The sequence below is a fragment of the Myxocyprinus asiaticus genome, chromosome 8 (assembly GCF_019703515.2).
Source record: "Myxocyprinus asiaticus isolate MX2 ecotype Aquarium Trade chromosome 8, UBuf_Myxa_2, whole genome shotgun sequence".
NCBI lineage: Eukaryota > Metazoa > Chordata > Actinopteri > Cypriniformes > Catostomidae > Myxocyprinus > Myxocyprinus asiaticus.
Genome location: NC_059351.1, coordinates 51,665,544 through 51,687,045, shown reverse-complemented (window position 1 = coordinate 51,687,045; position 21,502 = coordinate 51,665,544). Strand labels below are relative to the sequence as shown.

The 21,502-nt window shown below is 38.9% G+C and overlaps 1 protein-coding gene across 3 annotated transcripts in view; it reads right to left on the bottom strand.

Moving 5' to 3' along the window:
* The window catches only part of LOC127444713 (adhesion G protein-coupled receptor E3-like), a 242,069-nt gene that overhangs the window by 200,203 nt on the left and 20,364 nt on the right, over positions 1–21,502 (bottom strand). For 2 of the 3 annotated variants that reach the window (XM_051704261.1, XM_051704259.1), the window contains exons 7-12: positions 11,600–11,719; positions 11,239–11,420; positions 10,879–11,052; positions 10,278–10,484; positions 9,953–10,185; positions 9,761–9,827 (exon numbers count right to left, since the gene is read on the bottom strand). In XM_051704261.1, coding sequence (XP_051560221.1) covers positions 9,761–9,827; positions 9,953–10,185; positions 10,278–10,484; positions 10,879–11,052; positions 11,239–11,420; positions 11,600–11,719 — 983 coding nt within the window. The remainder of the gene's footprint in view (positions 1–9,760; positions 9,828–9,952; positions 10,186–10,277; positions 10,485–10,878; positions 11,053–11,238; positions 11,421–11,599; positions 11,720–21,502) is intronic. The other variant, XM_051704260.1, reaches the window with a different exon arrangement.

Below are 21,502 nucleotides of genomic sequence, written 5' to 3'. Positions count from 1 at the left end.
AAAGAGCATTTTTCTTCTACAGTTACGGTGAACCAACATGCAGGGTGCTTCTTTGACGTTACTGTTCTCCCTGGGTTCCATAAGGAGACGGCAAGCCTGTGGAACTCATTTGGACCACTTCATAGATGCGCTGCCATTTTGTGAGGGAGGAGACGCAAATTGCTATCTCTGTCCCTATTCGATGGTGGCGTGGACATTGTGCTCCTCGCTCCTTGCTCCTTTTAGGTTGTGTTGACTCTGCACTCACTGATTTTGCTACTTCCAAGGGTTAAGGAGTTTTGTTGTGAGTTCACCATCTGACTTGCTCATACTTCCCAGTGTCAGTGTGTATGGAAGGCCAAATGAGTCATAATTTGTGTATGGAAGGCCAAATGTGACACAATTTGACTTAAAAAAGAAAAGAAACACTGTCACTGTTGTAATGAAACAAAATTTTGAAATCAGCATGGTAAAACGGACTCTTAAAATCCCCTCTAGAATTGTCGGGGTAATATGACTTTTTCCCTTATTTAAGCTTTTAAAGATGATCAAATTGCTCACTTGATATGTTATTGAGATCCGGGCAAAGACAAAAAGTAATATTAAAAGGAAAAAACAAGGCGGACATAAAGAGGTTGGCATTATGGCTTGAAGTGAGGCTACTGAACTGTTGAAAGCATTGAAAGACGAAATTGTGGATTTCAGAAGAGAATTTCAAGGTTTTTCAAAGGACACTAAATGAGAAATGAGTGAGTTAAGAATGGATGTAAAGAATTTACAAGGAAATGTCGGAGAAATGGAATCACGTATACAGCACATGGAGGAACGAACAGCCAAGACAGAGGAGAGACAATATCAAAATAAAATGCTGAGGGAGAAGACTGAGTATTTAGAAAATAAATCTCGGCAGAACAACACACGAATTCATCGGACAAAAGAAGGAAATGACGGTACTGATATAGTGGGGTTCGCTGAAAGATTTCTGAAAGAAGCATGTGGAATCACTGAACAGATAATAACAGTACAAGCACACTGCACATTTGTGAGGAAAACCTCCAACGAGGGTTCACAGCCAAGATCTATTGTGGTTAGATTTCTAACATGGAATATGAAACAGAAAGTGTTGGGAGCTGTATGGGCAAAGAGAGAGATAATACATGAGGGCTACAGAGTATATCTGGTCAGGACTTTTCACCAAAAATACTACATCAACGAAATTCATTCAGATGGGTGCACAAAAAGCTGCATGAAAAACAAATTAAGTCCCATTGAACTTATTCTGGATGGAGGGTGAGCAGTTATATGACAACATGCAAACAGCGGTTAAAGACTATAATACACGTTTCCCGGAGGAGATGGAGAGAATGAATGAAAAAATTCAAGAGGAAGGAATGCTTATGAGGAACTTACCTAGATGGTCTCTGAGAATGGACAGTGAAAAATTGTTTACTGAACTTCAGCGGTCAGTGGAGATTATGGGATGGAAAATCAACAGTCATCCTCAGCAAAATTTAGATGAGCAGGAGAATTACTTTATGAACGCCTTGGAGGGAGCGAAATTTTGGTCGAAATATTGGAAATGGTCGATGATACAATTAAGGTACTGATCCAACCTTAAATTTTATGTTATGGAAGAGAAGAGGGGAATTAATTGATTGTATTTTGATTTGGAGATTAAAACTTTCCCTCTTTGACTTTAATTTTGAAATTATAATTGTGATGAATGGGGGGGAATTAATATTATTTTAAGAGTAATGATAATGGGAGAGAGGTGGATCAGTTCCGGATAAGTCAGTGTGTAAATAACCCCCCGTAAACAGTCCCACGGTCATTGATTCTTTAATGGATAAACTCAGTGTGCCGGTCTCACCCACGGTGGCGGAAATACACAATAGTCCAATGTGGTTGGACTACAACACAGCAGATCTCATTCATGATAACAGTACATTACAGTAATACCTTCAGTATTATTAGCAGCAATGAGCGGACTCGGCGGTCCGTAAACCGTACAAGCAATAACCTTGATACACAAGAAAACACACTATAATATTCTATCTCTGCCCAGACGTAAACCTCTTACTTGAATCGCATGAGGATGCAGCAAGAGTGTGTGTTCATCCGTCGTTTGACTCTGACTCGGTTCCTCGAGGCTCGGGTGATGACGGGAGGCTGTTTCCTCGCTCTGTCGGCGGGCGATACGGCTGCTGATTCTCGGTGGGCTGGCGGAGAAATCAGCAACGTCGACTTGATTGAAGAGGGAAGAGAAATATTTTCTCTTCACTTCTGCAGGCAAACGGATGAAGATGCAGATGGCTCAGCGGTCTCCTTTGGATCTGTTAGAGTGTTCAGTGGAACACAGAGTAATCTCAACTCCTCCAGCGAGATGGAGATTTTATGGGCACAGTTTCAAGTCGTACGTTACTTCCTTGTGTCACGAGGCTACACCTGAGAGCAGCGATGAGCTGCATCTACACACGGTGAGCAAAGTTGCTGGAAGCAAATCCCGGAAGCATCTCAGAGATATTTCTACTCCTGATGAAGTCATGTTTGAGGGGCGTTCTGTCGTGTGCCTCATCCAATAGGAGTTGAGAGTTCGATCCTTTAGTGAGCAAGGCTTCATGGGATTTGTAGTCTGTTTTGGACTCCCTTTGTTTGATTTTGGCACGGTTTTTATCAGTAAGATTTATAACGTAGGCCTCAGTCAGGCTTTTACGACTATTAGGCCTGCCTTTGTCTTCTATCTAAATATATGAGGCCCAACATTGGGGAACTTAAGATGACTTTAAACACAAATGGCTTAAATAGTTGAATAAAAAGAAAGTACTCCAGAAACTTAAGAGAGATAAAGGGGAAATTATATTCTTACAAGAGACACATTTAAGTAAAGAGGAACATCTATAATTAGAGAAGTTAGTATCAGCCCAAGTATTTGCATCATCCTTTGCATCAGCAAAAAGATGATTAGCAATATTGATTAAACACCATTTACATTTTAGAAAGGAATTTTGTAAGATAGATAAGGATGGAAGATTTGTGTTAGTGAGAGGGGATTTAGAAGGACAATTAACCACTTAGTGGTGCAAAATGCTGTCCCCCACGTATATATATATGCACTTTTAAACATATATAGGCAACTGACACATATTTATAAAAGTCAAGTTGAGCTCTAACAGAGGCAATAGAAATAATTTATGTAATAACTTTACAAATCTTAAAAAATAGTGGTTTATATGTTATTTTCTATTGGGTGGCACATGTCCCCCAATCTAACCCCAAAAAATACACTTAAAAATTAAACACCTAAATGATTTTTCATAATTTTTTAAACACTTAAACATAATGCACCTTGTCAAGTCCTATTGAAATTTAGTTAACATGAGTTTTCTGCCTTAAAAAATAAATAAATAAATAAATATTTTGAGTGAAAAATTGTTGCCCTCCATTTTTTCTATACCGAAACAAACACAAAGAGTCTCACTGGACTGAAGCAAAACTTGGCTACACCCCTAACTATGTGACCAGGAAGACAAATAATGCAATTTCCTCTCCCTGGACCATGTGGTGAGTAGATGCATTTTAACATTTTGAAATAATAGTGTTTTAAAGTCAGAAAACCTGGATGTGTTTTTTAAAAGTGTCATTACTGAACTTGCTGTTATTCTTATAAAACACAAAATGTGACATTTGAAAAAATGACATGAGTTTTTCATGATTTTCCTCCATTCAAATGAGTAACGTCTAGAATTCTACTGTGCTGACATTTTAATATAAGGGCAAGATTTTTTTGTCATTACCGAACAAGCTATGGATGTTTTGGTATTGACATATTTGTTTTGGTAGTGATAATAAGTTGTTCTTTCAGATTTTATTTTTTAAAATATACATAATTTATACATATAATATATACACTCACCGAGCACTTTATTAGGAAACCTGTACACCTACTTATTCATGTGATTATCTAATCAGCCAATCATGTGGCAGCAGTACAATGCATAAAATCATGCAGATATGGGTCAGAAGCTTCAGTTAATAGTCACATCAACCATCAAAATGGGGAAAAAATGTGATCTCAGTGATTTGGACCGTGGCATGATTGTTGGTGCCAGACGGGCTGGTTTGAGTATTTCTGTAACTGCTGATCTCCTGGGATTTTCACGCACAACAGTCTCCAAAGTATACTGAGAATGGTGGCAAAAAAACAAAAAACTAAAAAAAAATCCAGTGAACGGCAGTTCTGTGGACAGAAATGCCTTGCTGATGAGAGAGGTCAACGGAGAATGGCCAGACTGGTTCAAGCTGACAGAAAGGCTACGGTAACTCAGATAACCGCTCTGTACAATTGTAGTGAGAAGAATATCATCTCAGAATGCACAACATGTCGAACCTTGAGGTGAATGGGCTAAAACAGCAGAACTAGTTGGACACTTAAGACCATAATGTTCCTAATAAATTGCTCAGTGAGTGTAAATCTATGTAAGTTTTTACTTGTAGACTGATACAGGCAGATAGACACAAGAGATGCAAATGTGCCCAAGCGTACAGCTGAGCAGCTATGTGAATATTGGCGGAGGATCAGGGATTCCAAAAGATATAAACAATTAACTTACAAAAAGAAAGAGAATAAAAATTTAAGACAAAAGCAAAAGGGAACATTTAAAAATGTAAAAGACTTGACAGACAGGGAGAAGAGATGCACATGTGCAAGATAGAACGCAAGTGAAAAACAGCATAGGGCATGGAAGAAAGCACAGAAAGAACTAGAGACCTTCTGCAGAGAAACAACTCCACCTTGTACATCAATTAAAGGTGAATGTACACCAGACCACAACACACCTGAAACCTGAACATACTTGCTAAAAGTGTCATTAAGTGACTTGATGTGTAAAACAAATTAGTAAAGGGTGTTCCATGAAATAAGGTCACTACCAAAACAATGAATGTTATACCATGATTTATTTTTTATTTTTATGGTGACCATGATAGGACGTGTTCTATGAATATCAACATTGTATCTTCGATATTTTACATTTAGCAAAGAAAAAAGTGATTTTTACAGTAGTTGCATAAATTAAAGTATAATAGGGAACAGAAAATAATTCAGAAATTACTTAAAAATTAATATAGGCACCAACAAATTTACAAAAAATGAAGAATATGTAGTTGTTTCCTATTTATTACAGGTTTTTTTTTTTTTTTATTAATTTTTTTTTATTTATTTTTTTATGTTTCGTTATTGACAAAAATAGGGACACTGTCTAAATTTAGGAATAACTGTGAAAATTCATTAAAATATTTCAGTGTACCCATAGTGAATTTATAAATTTTAGATACAGTGCAATACAAATGTAAAACAAATTTGGGAAGATTTTTTTTTTTTTATTTTTTTTTTTTTTTATTAACTTATCCAACCCTGAATTTGCACCACTTCTGTAGAATTACCCATATAATCGCCCAGGAGAAAAGTTGAATAAAAATTATTTATATATATATTATCTATCTTAGTAACAGAGGCTAAGGAAATAACTGTTACAGGGAGAGATTTTAATTTGGTAATGAATGAAAACTTGGACACTCAGAGTATAAGAAAACAAAAGGGGCCTAATTCCTTAGTCAGGCTCGAGATGAGTTGGGTTTGACAGATGTGTGGCGTTTAATGCTCTCGCAGGTTAAAGAATTTACTTATTACTCTGAAGCTCATAATATTTATTCTAGATTAGGTTATATTTTTATGATCAATTAAGCGTATCATGATATATTAAACGTAAAAGGATGTGAAATCTTACCGATAACTGAGTTCTAAGGTCTATGAACACATGCGTCAAATGGATGCTTTTGGAGCGTCTCACTTTGGTTGCATTTCATCATTAATGCAGCATTTTTAGGTCACTGTGTCAAGTAAACAGTGTTTGAAAAAACAGTTCATAAGACCACAGCATTTGGAGTTGTGCTTCATCCAGCACTTCCTGATCTTATAATGTCTGCTCTCAGTAAGTGTGATTTGTTGCCTTTTCAGCTGCACGTTGCCTGTTCAAGTGGAGCAGTCTGGGACATGATTAATTGTGTTATTTTTTTAATGTGTTAACTGTTGATACAATTAATCTCACTGAGTTAACACATTAAATAGACAGCCCCTAATATAAAATCAGCATGGCTGGGATTACCTGCTGCCTCATGCCTACAGCAGTTGTGCTGATAGATTGATGTACAGCACTCTTGCTTGTGTGATATTGCTTTATTATATATATGTATATACAGGGTTGGGGAGTAATGAAATACAAGTAATGGGATTACATATTTAAAATACAAAATATAAGTAATTTTATTCCACTACAGTTACAATATAAATCATTGGTAATTAAAATACAGTTACATTCAAAAAGTATTTGATTACTGAAGAGATTACTTTGCATTTTATTGTCATTTGTTTCATTTAATATTTAGTCCTTTCAGATGGAAAACATTTATACATATAAATGATGCGATCCAAAGTGCATTTGAACAGCGGTGAAACACTTTCTTATGATGTGTTACATTCATACGAGCAGACAGAGAAGTAAGTTTGAAGTAAGTCTGAAGCACAAGAAATAGAAATAAACCTTGTGTAAGTTGTCAGCTTTACGCTAAGCTAAAATGCTATTTCTAGCCATTTTACATGCACATGTTACCAGGCACGATCATATTTTTTTAAGAAAATTCATGTTGGATCATAATTTATTTTTTTCTAGAAAGATCTTTGATATTAGGGCAAAAATCTTTTTCTTGATAATAATTTTTGTATTGTTTTCCTGTAAAAATATCTAAAAATCCTTAAAACAAGATCAGTTTGATTTATCTTGTATTTATGCAGTATAAGATATTTCGGTTTTTCAGAGAATGTATTTTTATCATGTGTATTTTGTCTTACTGTACTGGCAGAGTTTTTATAGTCAAAACAAGTGAAAAAATCTACCAGTGCTGAAGAAGTAATCCAAAGTATTTAGAATACGTTACTGACCTCGAGTAATCTAACAGAATACATTACAAATTATATTTTACAGCATGTATTCTGTAATCTGTAGTGGATTACAAAAGTAACTCTCCCAACCCTGTGTATATACAATATAATGTATACCAGACATGTTCACAAGTCCCTGAGGTCCAAGTCCAAGTCAAGTCTTATAGTTATATAATTGTTCTTTATCTGCAACTGGTCAGTTTAATAAACCCTGAATAAGGCTAATTAAATTTGAAATATTAAAACTGACTACTTTAAGGGATTGCCTTGTTTATTTATTTAAACTTGTCTAATAAAGTACATAAGATTTTATTTTAATCGTGGATTTAATTTGTATTCAGGAAATCAATAAACTATCAATTTTAAAAAGAGAACAGATTTTACGCAGAAGGAATACTAGCTTTGTCCATAAATCTTTAAGGCTTTAAAGCCCTTTATTCTATTTTGCATTTGCCCATATGAAAATGTACCATAGTTTTAATAGTTTAAACAGTGGTATTTATTTGTAACCTGACCGTGGTAACCTCAGGTAAAACCAAGCATGGATCGTCACTATCATGGTAAAATCTAACATGAGTTCTATAAAACAAACTTTGCCATTTTTACAAAGAAAAACAGTATCCTAAACACATTTAAAACTATAAATAAAAAAATAAAAAAAATACAAAATAAAAAAAAAATTATAAACTGCCATAGTTGTAACAAACATTAATGATATTCCCTCACTTCCCTAATGAAGCCTATTATAAATTTAATAGAGCAATAGTGGTAATATAATATTTATTATGAATATATGTCTGCCTAAAATACTACAGTCAATACAGTTAGTGTTACTATAGTAAATTCATTATAAAGGTGGTGATGTATAAAAAGGCTGCTAATATATGTGTGCATGTTAAGGTGTTTTCTCAGAGTCAGTGCTGTTTTGTCGGGCCGTTTAATGTTTGCTCACCAAGAGGTTTGCACCAGAGAATTCTGTGCTGAATTAAAATATTTCCGTGACTTACGCCGTGCTTCTCACTGGTCCGTTCCGGGTTTGTAATGTGAGCTGTGAGGTTAAGAGCTCGAGACCGGTCTACGAGACGTATAAGTGCAGCTGCTCTACGCTTGGGCTGGTTTTTCCATTGATCCAGGCAGCGAATAGCACTGTTTCATTCCACTTTTCATGCATATGCCATTTTAATTCGCTTAACAGAAAAATGCAGTGCATAAATGGCGAGAGAGACAAGGAGAGTTGGCCAACACTGTAGTCGCACCGATGGGAAAAACTGTCGTAAAATTTTGAGTCAAAGTCAAGTCTCAAGTCAATTGTTTTCGAGTCGAGTTGAAAGTAATTTTTTTGCAACTTATAAATATATACATACATACTTGCATAAGTATTCAACCCCTGTGCTTTGGAAGCTGCCAGGTTACACCGATGAAAGAAACTGCCCTAATGAGGACACAGTTACTTTACCATTATCATCCACCTGTGAATCATTAAAGTTGCAATCACATTTTCTGGATAAAAACCCATTGTTGAAGGATCATTGGTCAGGCTGTGAATCTGAAGGAAAATGAAGACCAAAGAGCATTCCACAGAAGTTAGAGAAAAAGTAATAAAATTGCATAGATTAGGGAAAGGGTACAAAATAATATCCAAATGTCTGGATATCCCAGTGAGCACAGTTGGATCAATAATCAGGAAGTGGAAGCTGCACCACACCACACCACCCAGGCACTGCCAAGAAAAGGCCGTCCCTCAAAACTCAGCGCTCTAACAAAAAGGAGACTTGTGAGAGAAGCCACAGAGAGGTCAAAAATCACTTTGAAGGAGCTACAGTGTTCAGTGGCTGGGAGTGGAGTAATGGTGTACCAGTCAACCATATCAAGAGCACTGCATAACGCTGGCCTGAATGGGAGGGTGGCAAGAAAGAAGCCAATACTCAAAAAGTACCATCTGATAGCACGTCTGGATTTTGTCAGAAAGCATGTGAGTGACCCAGCTGCTATGTGGGAGAAGGTTTTGTGGTCAGATGTGACCAGGAAAGAGTTTTTTGGCCAAAACTCAAAGCGCTATGTGTGGCGCAAACCTAACACTTCCTATACCTCAACATCCCTACAGTGAAGTATGGTGGTGGTGGCATCATGCTGTGGTGATGCTTCTCATCAGCAGGAACTAGGCATCTTGTTAGAATTCAAGGAAGAATGGATGGAGCAAAATATAGGGAAATACTCCAAGAGAACCTGCTTCAGTCCGCTAAAAAACTGAAGCTTGGGAGGAAATTCACCTTTCAGCATGACAATGATCCCAAGCACAAGGCCAAAGCAATGTTGGAGTGGCTCAAGACCAAAAAGATAAATGTCCTACAGTGGCCCAGTCAAAGTCCTGATCTCAATTCTATTGAGAATCTGTAACACTATTTGAAAATTGCAGTCCACAAGCATCACCCAACCAACCTGAACAACCTGGAGCAAATCTGCCGAGAAGAATGGGCCAAAATCACTTCGTCACATTGTGCAAAGCTGGTACATAGCTACCCCAAAAGACTTAAAGCAGTTATTGCAGCAAAAGGTGGCTCGACCAAATATTAATGTGTGGGGGTTGAATACTTATGCAAGCAAGATATTTCAGTTTTTTATTTTTTATAAAAATATTTCCCAACAAAAAAACGTCACCTTAAAATAATTGATTTTGAGTTTCAGTATATATATATATATATATATATATATATATATATATATATATATATATATATACAGTATACATATATACAGTATGTTTAAACATACTGTAAAACTTACTGCTAGAAGGACACAAACAGGTCCCAGAAAACTCCAGATAAATCCTTTTTCCCTTTTAATCCAGCATCTGTTAATGGGGAAATACTCAAAATATAAATATCCACAGATTACTTAAAAAGGCACTAAATCATAGCACACGTTTTAAATTAAAACTACATTTGAATAATAATTAAAACAAAAATACAAGCTTACTTTTCACTGCCATAACCCTCAGGAACCAGTCCAACAGACACGCCCACCACAACCAGAGCAATCACATATCCAATCACAATGATGAATCTGCTGCTAAGCACCTCCCTCTGTTTGGAGCTGATCTGTGATAGGTTCTTCACACAGATGAAAATCAGCACAGCTTCAATGAACATCCACACAAAGGAGGAGAGAAAGAAGAAGTGCAGAACACCTGATATCACCGCACACAACACCTGGAGACAGTGAAAGACAGAAAGAGATTATATTTATTATAATTCTATAATAAAAAATACATTTCATCTGGAGTTGTGTCAATAATTCTCACCTGGTTGGGGAGTATGTAGTTCAGGAACTGTTGTGTGAGCATGAACAGAAGGTGAGCCAACAGCAGACTCAAGCAGAGGTTGATTCGAGCCACATTGTTCACTCCAGGATTCCACCGGCAAAAAGCAAAAGTCAACAGGGCCAAACTGAGAAACACCAGCCCCACGATCACAGCCACCAAATTCAGTATTTTCATCAGTGGATCATCCTGAGAAAATATCATGTCACATCAAACAGGAAACTCAGCATCATTTTCTGCTCCAGATCAAAACTCATTTCAGTGTTTGTACCATTATGAATACTATTAGGAATAAGTATATTCTGAATATCTCCAACAGTTGGAAAACCCCAAATCTCAATCAATGCAACAAACAAATATTGACAAGATGGTCCACTGGAAGACGTTAGTTTATATGCGAGCACAGACGCTCTTATCTAAATCAACTCACTGCACACTTACTAAAGGAACAATTCACCTGGAACAAACTGAAGTTACCTGCCTTTCTCAAGAGCTCAAAAGTGATGGTTAATAATAGTTAAAAATTACCAAATTGAGCATGTAGCCACCATACCACCACATGTAAAAATGTAACTTGTCTGACCTGTTCTCTTACCTCTGGTGGGCTGCTGGTTTGCATGATGAGAGCGAATGTTGACAGATGATCACAGGAACACACAGTATGGCTGCTGTTGGTCTTTACAACAGAACAACCATCTACAATCCACTCACTGATATTCCAGTAAACACAGGACAGATTGCCTCCAGAGACAAACTCCTTTAAATAAAGAACAAACATCCAGAACATTCAGTGTCGGTGTTCAGTGTCATTCATCACAACTTAAATTAGACAAAGACTTGAACAAAATGGGACAAACAATTTACTGTTTACACAACCAGGTCAACTTCAATGTCTCATTAGCACATCAATGATTTCTCAACATCTGATATAAAGGTAACTCACTCTGATGTGTTTCAGTGTGAAGTTGACTGGTTTGGTGAGTTTTGTGTTGTCAGTTTTGGGAAGAGTAGCTGAGATCACAGTGGACATCATGGTTTTAACTGAGTCATCTGATGTGTTGAAGAAGTCAGGTCTCAGTACGTTCTCCATTGTGGTGTAGCTCATGAAAGCCACAGCAGCTGATTCTGTTAAAGAAATAGAAAGAGAGAATGGCATACAATAAACTGTAAAGAAGTAAGTAAACATGGTTTAGTAGTGTTCCCTTTTCTTCATTTTGCTATCACATTCACATTTGTCTGTAATTACTGGTGGTTAATCTCAGATATTTTTTTTTTATTAAATTACACCAATATTTTTAACATACTTGTTTCTTGGTTGTTCTGGGCAATTCCAATGAGATCAATGTCCACAGAAGCATTTGTTGTGTCCAGCTGAGGGATTTTATGTAAAGTGACATTTGGTCCAACCATGAAGACCTGTGCCTCTAATTTAGAAAAAACAAATAAATAAATAAAAAATAATTATATGCTATTTTCTTTGTAATTATTTTGTTTTAGAATATTTCGTTCTTTCTTTTTCAGGGTGATTCTGTAACTTCGGCTCTTATGACCTCAGTTTATAAGTGTAGTGGGATAGACCGCTGTCTTCCTTTATTCCCATAGTTTTATCATTTGTGGTATATTGTATATAATGGTGGCCATCTCTTTTATACACAATATTTTAACTGCAATGAGACCTACATCATACAGTTTGTACAAGAACAGTTCTATATGTTTTACTGTAACACATCCCTTTAGTAATAGGTGGGTTTTGGAAGCCAATCAGCATGTGTTCGTAAAGTATATTAGAGTGGCTACGTGCCACCTAGACACGCATCACGGATTAATTACCGCCCCCTTTCCGGTATCTGATGGTTCCCCTCCAAAGTATGTGTTGTTGCTGTTGGATGTTATGCTAACCAGATAGCTCATGCACCCAGGGTTTAGTTTTGTGTGCTAGCGATTGTTTATGTGAGACTCGTATCAAGCTTTGCTGGCTGATTGCCTTGCCTATTTGGAATTTTATTTTGTTATTTAAGATGATCATAGCAGGGTGATTTGTCATCAGCCTCTCTCTTCCCTGCTCTTTACACTTTTAGATTTTGTTTTGTGTGGGTTAAGACCTTTTGTTTGAGTTTGTTAGCTCTGAGCCCTCTTGACACTAGAACTACCAAGGCAGTCATTTTGACCATTGAAAATTTTTGCAATGTAAAAAATTTGTTGAAATAAACCTATATAACCATAGGACCCTGACTTTTCTTAAATGTATGTATATTTTATTTTAACATTGTTATTTTATCAAAATTACAAAACACAAAAGAGTTCTGAGTATTTCTACCCTGAATGGCCTTAACGGTCATATTGACTGTACGCATTATAGCCGGTGTATCATTTCAGAGTTCGCTACTTTTTCCCGCCGTTGAAGATGTGCGTTGAAGATGCGCAACCCACTGTTGCCTAGCAACTATTTTTTCTAGTTGTTTTTATATGCTATTGCTAAGCTAAAACTTAGATTTAGCTTTGAAATGTCAGCAAGAAAGAGATTGACTGCCACAGAGGCTTTAGCCTTGCTTCAGAGCATCTTTTTTTTGTGCCCCCAAAACAACCAGATGCCTTGTTCAAGTGAGCCCACTTATAGGAGAATGCGGTCATTATAATTTTACAGTATGATATTTTCATTATAATTTTACAGTATGATATTTTGATTATAATTTTACAGCATGATATTTTCTTTATGATTTTACAGCATGATATTTTTGCTCACTGTAAAACAAATATTGCTTTCTAAATCAGTTTGTTTTCCCGCAGTTTAGCAAATTTTCATGTTCTTTATTAACTGTTTTGGCCATTTTGGGTTTGGGTATGTCTATAACAGTTTTTACTATGCATTGAACTACATATTGGTGATGTTTTTATAAGTTATTATATCCTAAGATTTGTTTTTATTTTACAAAGAAAATAATAGAATATTGATCTAATTCGAATTTGTATCTGTAATTAGCTACAATAGCAGGTTCTGTGGTTGTCGATGAACTAATACATTTTCACATTCATTAGAATTTCAATTTCGTGTCCTGATGTTTATTATTACCTATACTAACATAACAGATCCATTTATTCATGGATTTTGATTCCAGTGGTGGCTGCATAAGATTGTTTCCGATTTGTGTGATCCAAACTTTTCCAATAACTCCAGAGCGTTGTAAAGTCCAAAAGTCAAAATGTACTGAAAAAAGATTTCAAAAATTCACAACATGTTTTTATCTACCGAAATATTCTGCTTCAATCCATGTTTGTTTGCATTTAGACTTTCAAAAACAACATTTTCACAGTGGTAAAAAAACTTTGCTCTCCCGCTTGCCAGACACAAAGCGAGGCACGCACCTTCCAGGGCAGTCTAGCAGCTCTTACTCTATTATATGTTACAAAAAAAGATCGTATTATGTAGGCCTATCTGCGTTCGATTGGCGCTCGGTGCTCTATTTAATCCATATTATTCTATTTTATTCAAATTGAGGATTTTGTTCGATGATTTTTCAATTTTTTAGGGTGATGACGTCATAAAATATGACGACAGACATTAGAAGCTTCATTCTTAAACCTCAATAGAAGCTTCGAATGTAAATATGACATGACAAAAATGACATTCGGTACAGTCTAGTATGAACAGTCAGAGTGACCGCTATGGCCATTCTAGTAGTTATAGAATTCTGGTAGTTCTAGTGTTAATGGTGGCCATAGTTTTGTTTATTGGTTTATTATATGCTGTTCATGTATGATGTTATTATTGTTTGTATTGATTTCCTTTTCTCTGTTTCTCTCAAGAGCTAAGGACCCAGTGTAGGGGACTAGCCATTCTCCAGTTATGGTGGTGGTGCCCCTGTCACATGCTGAGTGCTGTGTATTCACAACTGATTCACCTTTGTGCTTGTATTAGTGAGTGTACACTTTTATAGGGGGGTTGCTGTGCTCTGCTAACCTACCTGCTGCTGCTAAGCCTCAGCCCTCAGTATAGCACAGGCAAAGATATACTTGTTTTGTCCCTTTTGAGTGTGAAGCCTATTATGAATCGCGCAGCAGATTGCCTGTGCTCATTATAATTTTTATGTACTTTTAAATTATGTAATGAGTGGACCAATGCCCTTCTGATTCATCTTGTTAAATAAAATATTTTTTGTACATTTGTATCTACATCTCTTGACCCTTTTTGTATTGGTACTTCAAACCTGTGTGCCCTTTCTTTTGTTCTGATTGGGTTAATATTTCGTTGGCATTGTCATCTTTCTTATTGGTATTCCCTTAAAAAAGAGATTGGCATTACCAAACCCTGTCACCATTTCCCCGCTCTCATGCTGTTTCAAACTTGTGTGACTTTCTGTATTTTGTGGAGCCCGAATAGGAACTGAGAGTCTCAGTCATCATTGCCTTTTCATCTGCAGGACATTCACTGCATTCAATTCAGCAAAATAAAGGTAAGTTGGTACAGTTATGCTAGTTTTTCAAACTGTTTTTGCAAACTGAGAGACAACACTCTAAGAGACAACTAGCTATGTGACAACTACGATGACAAACAAAGTGTACTCCTGTTGTCACTTGCAGATACTGTGTAGTTTGCTTTCTAGTGGCCAGAGAGTAGTTTGCTAAAATTCCGCTAGCTACACTGTAACGTTTCTATCTCATAGTAACAACTAAAATACAGTTGGAATTAGATAATACTACAAGTCCTGTAATTAATAACGACAATGTGGCACAATGATGATTTAAATATTAATTTCAAGTTGGAACTCCATGCAATCGTATGTTGTCATACAGTGAGAGTGAACTTGCAGTTATTAAAGTTGTAGCTAGCACCTAGCTATATATTAGCAACTCGCTTGCTATCCAGAAAAACAAAAAAAACAAAAACATGCATACTATTGTTGTAGCCTAGTATCTGGCTCGATAAAATTTGTCTAGCCTTATGTGACGCTCCTGTTCTACCCGCTCCGTATGGGACTTGAACCAGCATCTCCGGCATGGGAGGTGGGTGAGCTAACAAGGAGGCTAAAGCCTCTAGTGTCAGTTGCTTGTGCGCCTCTTAAGGTCAGGAGAGTGAGGTTTATACATATTGCACTGCTATCTATCAGCTGGCCACCATTACACTCACCCCCCTAAACCTCACTCCCATCTGTCACAGCACCATTGTGATGCTCCTGTTCTACCTGCTCCATATGGGACTCGAACGGGCATCTCCGGCATGGGTGGTGGGTACGCTAACAAGGAGACTAATGGCTACAGCCTCTAATGTCAGTCGCTCGTGCATCTCTTAAGGTCAGGAGAGTGAGGTTTATACACATTGCACTGCTATCTATCTGTTGGCCACCGTTACACTTACTTTAACATTAGCTTCAACAAGACAAGATCTGTACTGATCTGTAATGATCAGTGGCCCTGTGGTGGAATAACCATTTAAATATTAATACATCAGCTAAATGTTATATTTGGCTATGTGCTATGGTGTTTAGGGTTCAGGGTTCTTTTTATGAACTTCATGAACTTTTGATTAAGAGAACAACAATAAAGTTAGTTTATCGTTCAACCCATTTTTGTAATGTAATTCAATACTTTGATAATACTGTATACCATGATAAAAGCCTCAGAAATTATCGTGACATGAAAACTTGATAATGTCACATGCCCCCGATGATTGTAACTGGCACCAAGGATGGCAGCCGTGTTGTGAGCCCGGACACAGCTTAGCAGTTTTCTGTTTTTAATGTTCTTAGTTCATGTTATTTTTGTGTTAGATGTTGTCAGTGTTATTGTATATGACAGACAAACTATTCTGGACATTGGCTTTTCAGTCACACATCACAAACCAAGCTTCGAGTTCCCACAATGCCGATGATGCTCTGTTTACAAAAACAGCAGTGGAGTCCTTTGTTTGGAACGCATGGCTGCAACCACAGAAGTGCATCCGAAAAAGGAGAAGGAGAGACAGCATCCCCGTAAGGGTCAGACGCCACGAATTCCACCCACCATATTCAGTCTCTGCACAACAAGCTCTGCACACTTAGAGAACGTATCTCCTATCAACGAGAGATGCGAGACTGCTGCATTATCTGCCTTACAGGAACTTGGATGTCTATTGAGGTTCCAGATTCAGTAATTGAGCTTACGGGTTTCTCAGTGCATCACACGGACAGAAATAAAGATCTCTCAAGGAAAAACAGAGGAGGGGGCGTATGTTTTATGATCAGCAATTCATGGTGTGATCGAAGGAACGTACACTCTATCAGGTCTTTTTGCTCCCTTGATATGGAATACCTCATGTTACTGTGCCGACCATTCTGGCAACCAAGAGAATTCACAGCAGTCATCATTATAGCCGTGTACATTCCTCCAAAAACCAACACAGAGCAAGTACTAAGGGCTCTGTACAGGAGTATAAGTGAGCAGGAAACCCCGCACCATGAGGCCGTGTTTATTGTTACAGGGGACTTTAACAAAGCCAACCTTAGGACAATCACGCAAAAATATTACCAATACATCACATGTAGCAAATCGGACCACTCTTCCATTCTGCTTCTGCCCACTTACTGGCAGAAACTGAAACGGGAAGCTCCTACCCTCAGAATGATCCAGTGCTGGTCAGACCAATCAGACACTATGCTACAGGCCTGTTTTGATAATATGGACTGGGAGATGTTCCGGTCCACCTCTGATGATGACATTGAGGTCTACACAGATACCGTTACGTGTTTAATCAGAAAGTGCATAGAAGATGTGGTGCTGACCAAAACAATATGGATGTACCCAAACCAGAAACCGTGGATTAACGGTGATGTTCGTACGGTACTTAATGGACCTCTGCTTTTAATTCCGGTAACAAGGAGGAGTTATACTCTCTGCAAAACCATCAATGCAGCCAAACACCAATACAAGAACAAAGTGGATGCACACACCGCCGATGTGAGAAGTGTGTGGCAGGGAATTAACATCATAACATACTTGAAAGCGACTAAACATTCTGCTGTGAAAACCACCGCCTCTCTTCTGGATGAGCTAAAGACCTTTTATGCTAATTTTGCGGAAAACAACATCGCCTCCATGGAGAGAACTCCCACACCCGACACAGTAGATGTTAGTTCACTTACTGTCTCTGTAGCGGATGTAACTCGATCTCTCAAACGGGTGAATATTCGCAAAGCTACGGGTCCAAACGACATTCCAGGCCATTGTCTCAGACCAATCCCTCCCTCTTCCTGTCTATGGTTTCCATGTGCTTCAAGACACCCACCACTGTGCCCATTATTGATGTGCCTGCAGCCAAATACCCTATTCGGAAAGGCACGAACAATGACTTCAGAACGAATAACGGATTCATCCGAATAATATAAAAAAAATATTTGCATGACTGATTATCCAAGAAGCACAAGGATAAAGCAACTTTTTAAATAAACATACTGTATACAAAATTACAACAAATTTATGAATCTGTGCAGACAATATTTCTAAAGTGTAAAACTTATGAATGAAAATGCACTCGTTGTGATTTTAGATCGGATGTGTGGAGTCTCGACTCCATTTCCCATCTGTGATAATTATGCGCATCTGGAGCTTGTCAAGTGTAACATTAACTAAGATACCATATCATATACACTTTCCACTTCTTGAAAAGTTTGTTAATATATCACACGATTCATACATGATTCCCATGTATTCATTTATAGCCTAAACCTGAGCATGATGTTAAATTCCTGTCCTGAAGTGATTTAATATCAGAGCCCATCTATCCGTCTTTTAAAGTTAACAACATTTATATTCACATCAGCGATTAAGGTAATTATCTGGTTAAGACTTTATTCAGAAAAAAATATCAGCAACCACGGCCGTCTGCCAAGAAGGGGAGGAGCAGTTTGTAACTTGCCTAAATGACTGGTGTCCTATTTCCCTAACTCCCATCATCAGCAAGTGCTTTGAGAAGCTTATCAGAGACCACATCTGCTCTGTGCTGCCTGCCTCCCTGGACCCACTACAGTTTGCTTACAGAAGCAACTGATGATGCCATTGCATTTACACTACACACTGCACTTTCCCACTTGGAAAAAAGGAACACATGTGTGAGAATGATGTTTGTTAGACTACAGATCAGCATTCAACACCATAGTGCCCTCTAAGCTTGACGTGAAACACCGGGCTCTGGGCTTGAACAGCTCGCTGTGCAGCTGGATCCTGGACTTCCTGTCAGGCAGATGCCAGGTGGTCAGAATGGGCAGTAACTTCTCCTTACTACTGACCCTCAACACTGGAGCCCCACTGGGCTGTGTTCTCAGCCAACTCCTGTACTCCCTCTACACACATGACTGCATAGCAACACAGCTCCAATGCCATCATCAAGTTTGCTGATGATACGACGGTGGTAGGCCTGATCACTGAATATGATTAAACAGCCTACAGAGAGGAGGTGCACACTCTCACATGCTGGTGACAGGAGCACAACCTCTCCCTCAATGTCAACAAGACCAAGGAGCTTGTGGACTTCAGGAGACAAGACAGAGAACACAGACCTATCTCCATCAAAGGAACACCAGTGGAGAGGGTCAGCATCTTCAAGTTCCTCGGACTCCTCATCACTGAGTAATTCACATGGTCCTTCCACACAGAGGCTGTTGTAAAGTAGGCTCACCAGCGCCTCTTCTTCCTGAGATGGCTGAGGACGTTTGGAATGAACCCCCGCATCCTCACACTGTTCTACACCAGCACTGTAGAGAGCATCCTGAATGGCTGTATCAGTGCCTGGTATGGTAACAGCACCACCCTTAAGTGAATAGCCAGTCACATAATTGGAGGTGAGCTTCCCTCCCTTCAGGACATCCACACCAGGCGGTGTGTGAGAAAAGTTCTGAAAATCATCAGAGACTCCAGCCACCCGAGCCATGGGCTGCTCTCACTGCTAACATCAGGCAGGCGTTATCGCAGCATCAGGACCCTCACCAGCCGACTTTGTGACAGCTTCTTCCCCCAAGCGATCAGACTTTTGAACTCTTGATCTCTCACGATCTATGTAAGCGTAAGCGTAGCTCTAGCGGGAGTACATTATCACTCCATTATCTTGCTCCTAGCCAATCAAACATCAACCATTGCTTTAAAAGCCTGCTTTCAATCTACCACTCTGCTGTTTCAGTGTGCCAACAGGGCAACATCATTCTATAGCTCACTATGTCTGATGTCATGTCAGATTCGCTCCCTGACGAGCTAATATGCAGCTCTGGGCATGGATTTAGTCACTTGCTCCTTACCTTTTATCCAGTATCAGCAACTCCTCACCACAGTACACATCTGCAAATTCATATTATAAGGGGATCGCAGCCCTCTTGGAATGATAATTGAAATGTTAATGAGGCATCTCTGTCAACTCCGATCATTCCAGGCCACAGGTCAACCAGCTCACACAACATCTTGGGAAAACCGCTTCCCTCCCCGACGAGGCCGCCACTCCATCTCAACTTTCTGACACTCATCAAACCTACTGGGAGTAAACAATCAGCAAATCTGGATCTTCATCCTGATCTCAGTCACGTAGAAGATCTCTCACAGTCGAGCCACCGCATATACTGCAATCGGAATGTACAACCCGGTGCTGGAAGTCCGTCAGCCGCTGACATGGCCAGGACTCTCTATCGGCTCCTTAGCATAAATCTGAATGAATGGTGCACGCCATCTCCTTTTATACCAGTATGTCTGGGGGCGGAGAGTGGCATGAAAATTCCACTCGCCAATTCTCATTGGCCTTTTTTTATTTTAAGCAAAGTTGACTGGGGCTTTCAAGATCGAACCCCTAGTGTCACTACATCGACACAATATCTCATTCCCTCCATCAGGGAACAGAGGTTACATCAGTAACCAAGACATTATGCAGTGTCCTTGCAGGACAATAGACATGCTTGAATTTGATAAGTGTGGGAAAGATGTGGATGATCGGTGAGAGCCAGTGACCACCAACTGATAGGTATTAAAACTTATGACTGAGGAGAGTTGAGCATGTGTGGTGGTTTGATGTTGGGTAGAATATATTTCTGGTATGATGAGGAAGACCAGCAGCCGAGCATCTGATTATGGGTTCTGATAGTCCTTGATGAGCAGCCGTTGTGGCCGCACCAATTCTGAATGAGTGCCCCGAGACTGATGGAGAGATTGCAATATTTATGGGGTCAGATGCGAAATGTGAACTATTTTGCAGATATATGCAGTGGAGGTGTGGAGGCAGGAGGAGCTGGAGATTATAGATATTGTTATGCTACAACTGCACCCCACGTGGTCTGCTTTGGAGTGGTTGAGGTAAAAAGGTGAAATGAGCGTGGACTGGGCGAGTCCTTCTGCAAGAGATTTAACAGAATCTAAAGGGGAGGAGTGAGGGGCTTAGTCCAGTAGAAGGTTCAAAAGGTGTGGGCAGGGGATGAGAAGTATGCTGGCAGAGGGACATAGTTGATGAAACTCCTGAAACGAGATAGAAAGTAGCGACTGAAATGAAAAACCCGGGAATGTGCTCGGCTGAGAGAATGGGGTTCAGTTGGTGCTTTGCCATCTCAAATGACTCTGTAGGGGCTAGGGAGCATGGAGGAGGACCTGCCTTTGATGATCATGACAGCGGTGGTGGTGTCTCAAAAACTACGATATGTTTGCACACCCAGGGGGGACATCATAATACGCTGCCGATGACGATGGGGTGAATTTCGAAGATGCGGATGAAGGGGAGCTGGCATGAATTAAAAATTAGTCTGGCCATTTACCTGCAAATCATGTTCCTATACGTAGACTCAAGACCTTCAGAGGGTGCGCATCTGTGAAAAAGGACATGCCATCAGATGTTTCAGGGTTTTGTTATGGAAAAGAGAAAATCATTTCCAGTGATTAGCAACAGGGACCAAATTTGAGGTCCGATCGGCAGCGGTCATCAAAGATACGTTGTCAGAGTGTTAGCAACGAAATGGCTAGCTTGAGGAGGCGAGGGATAGAGTGGCATTAATGACTGATGTGCATGGCGAAATAAGGTGACCCAAGGGGACAGGAGATTGAATATAGAAGCTGATCTGCGCAGGAAGGAAGGAAATGTGAACTAATGATCTGTCTAATTATTAGAGAGGCAGGGTAGCTTGCATCTGTGGGAAATAGAGCACGATGCTGGAAATTGAGAGATGTAGAAGGGCTATGTTTTAAATTTTTTATTTTTTTTTTTCACTGGAAAG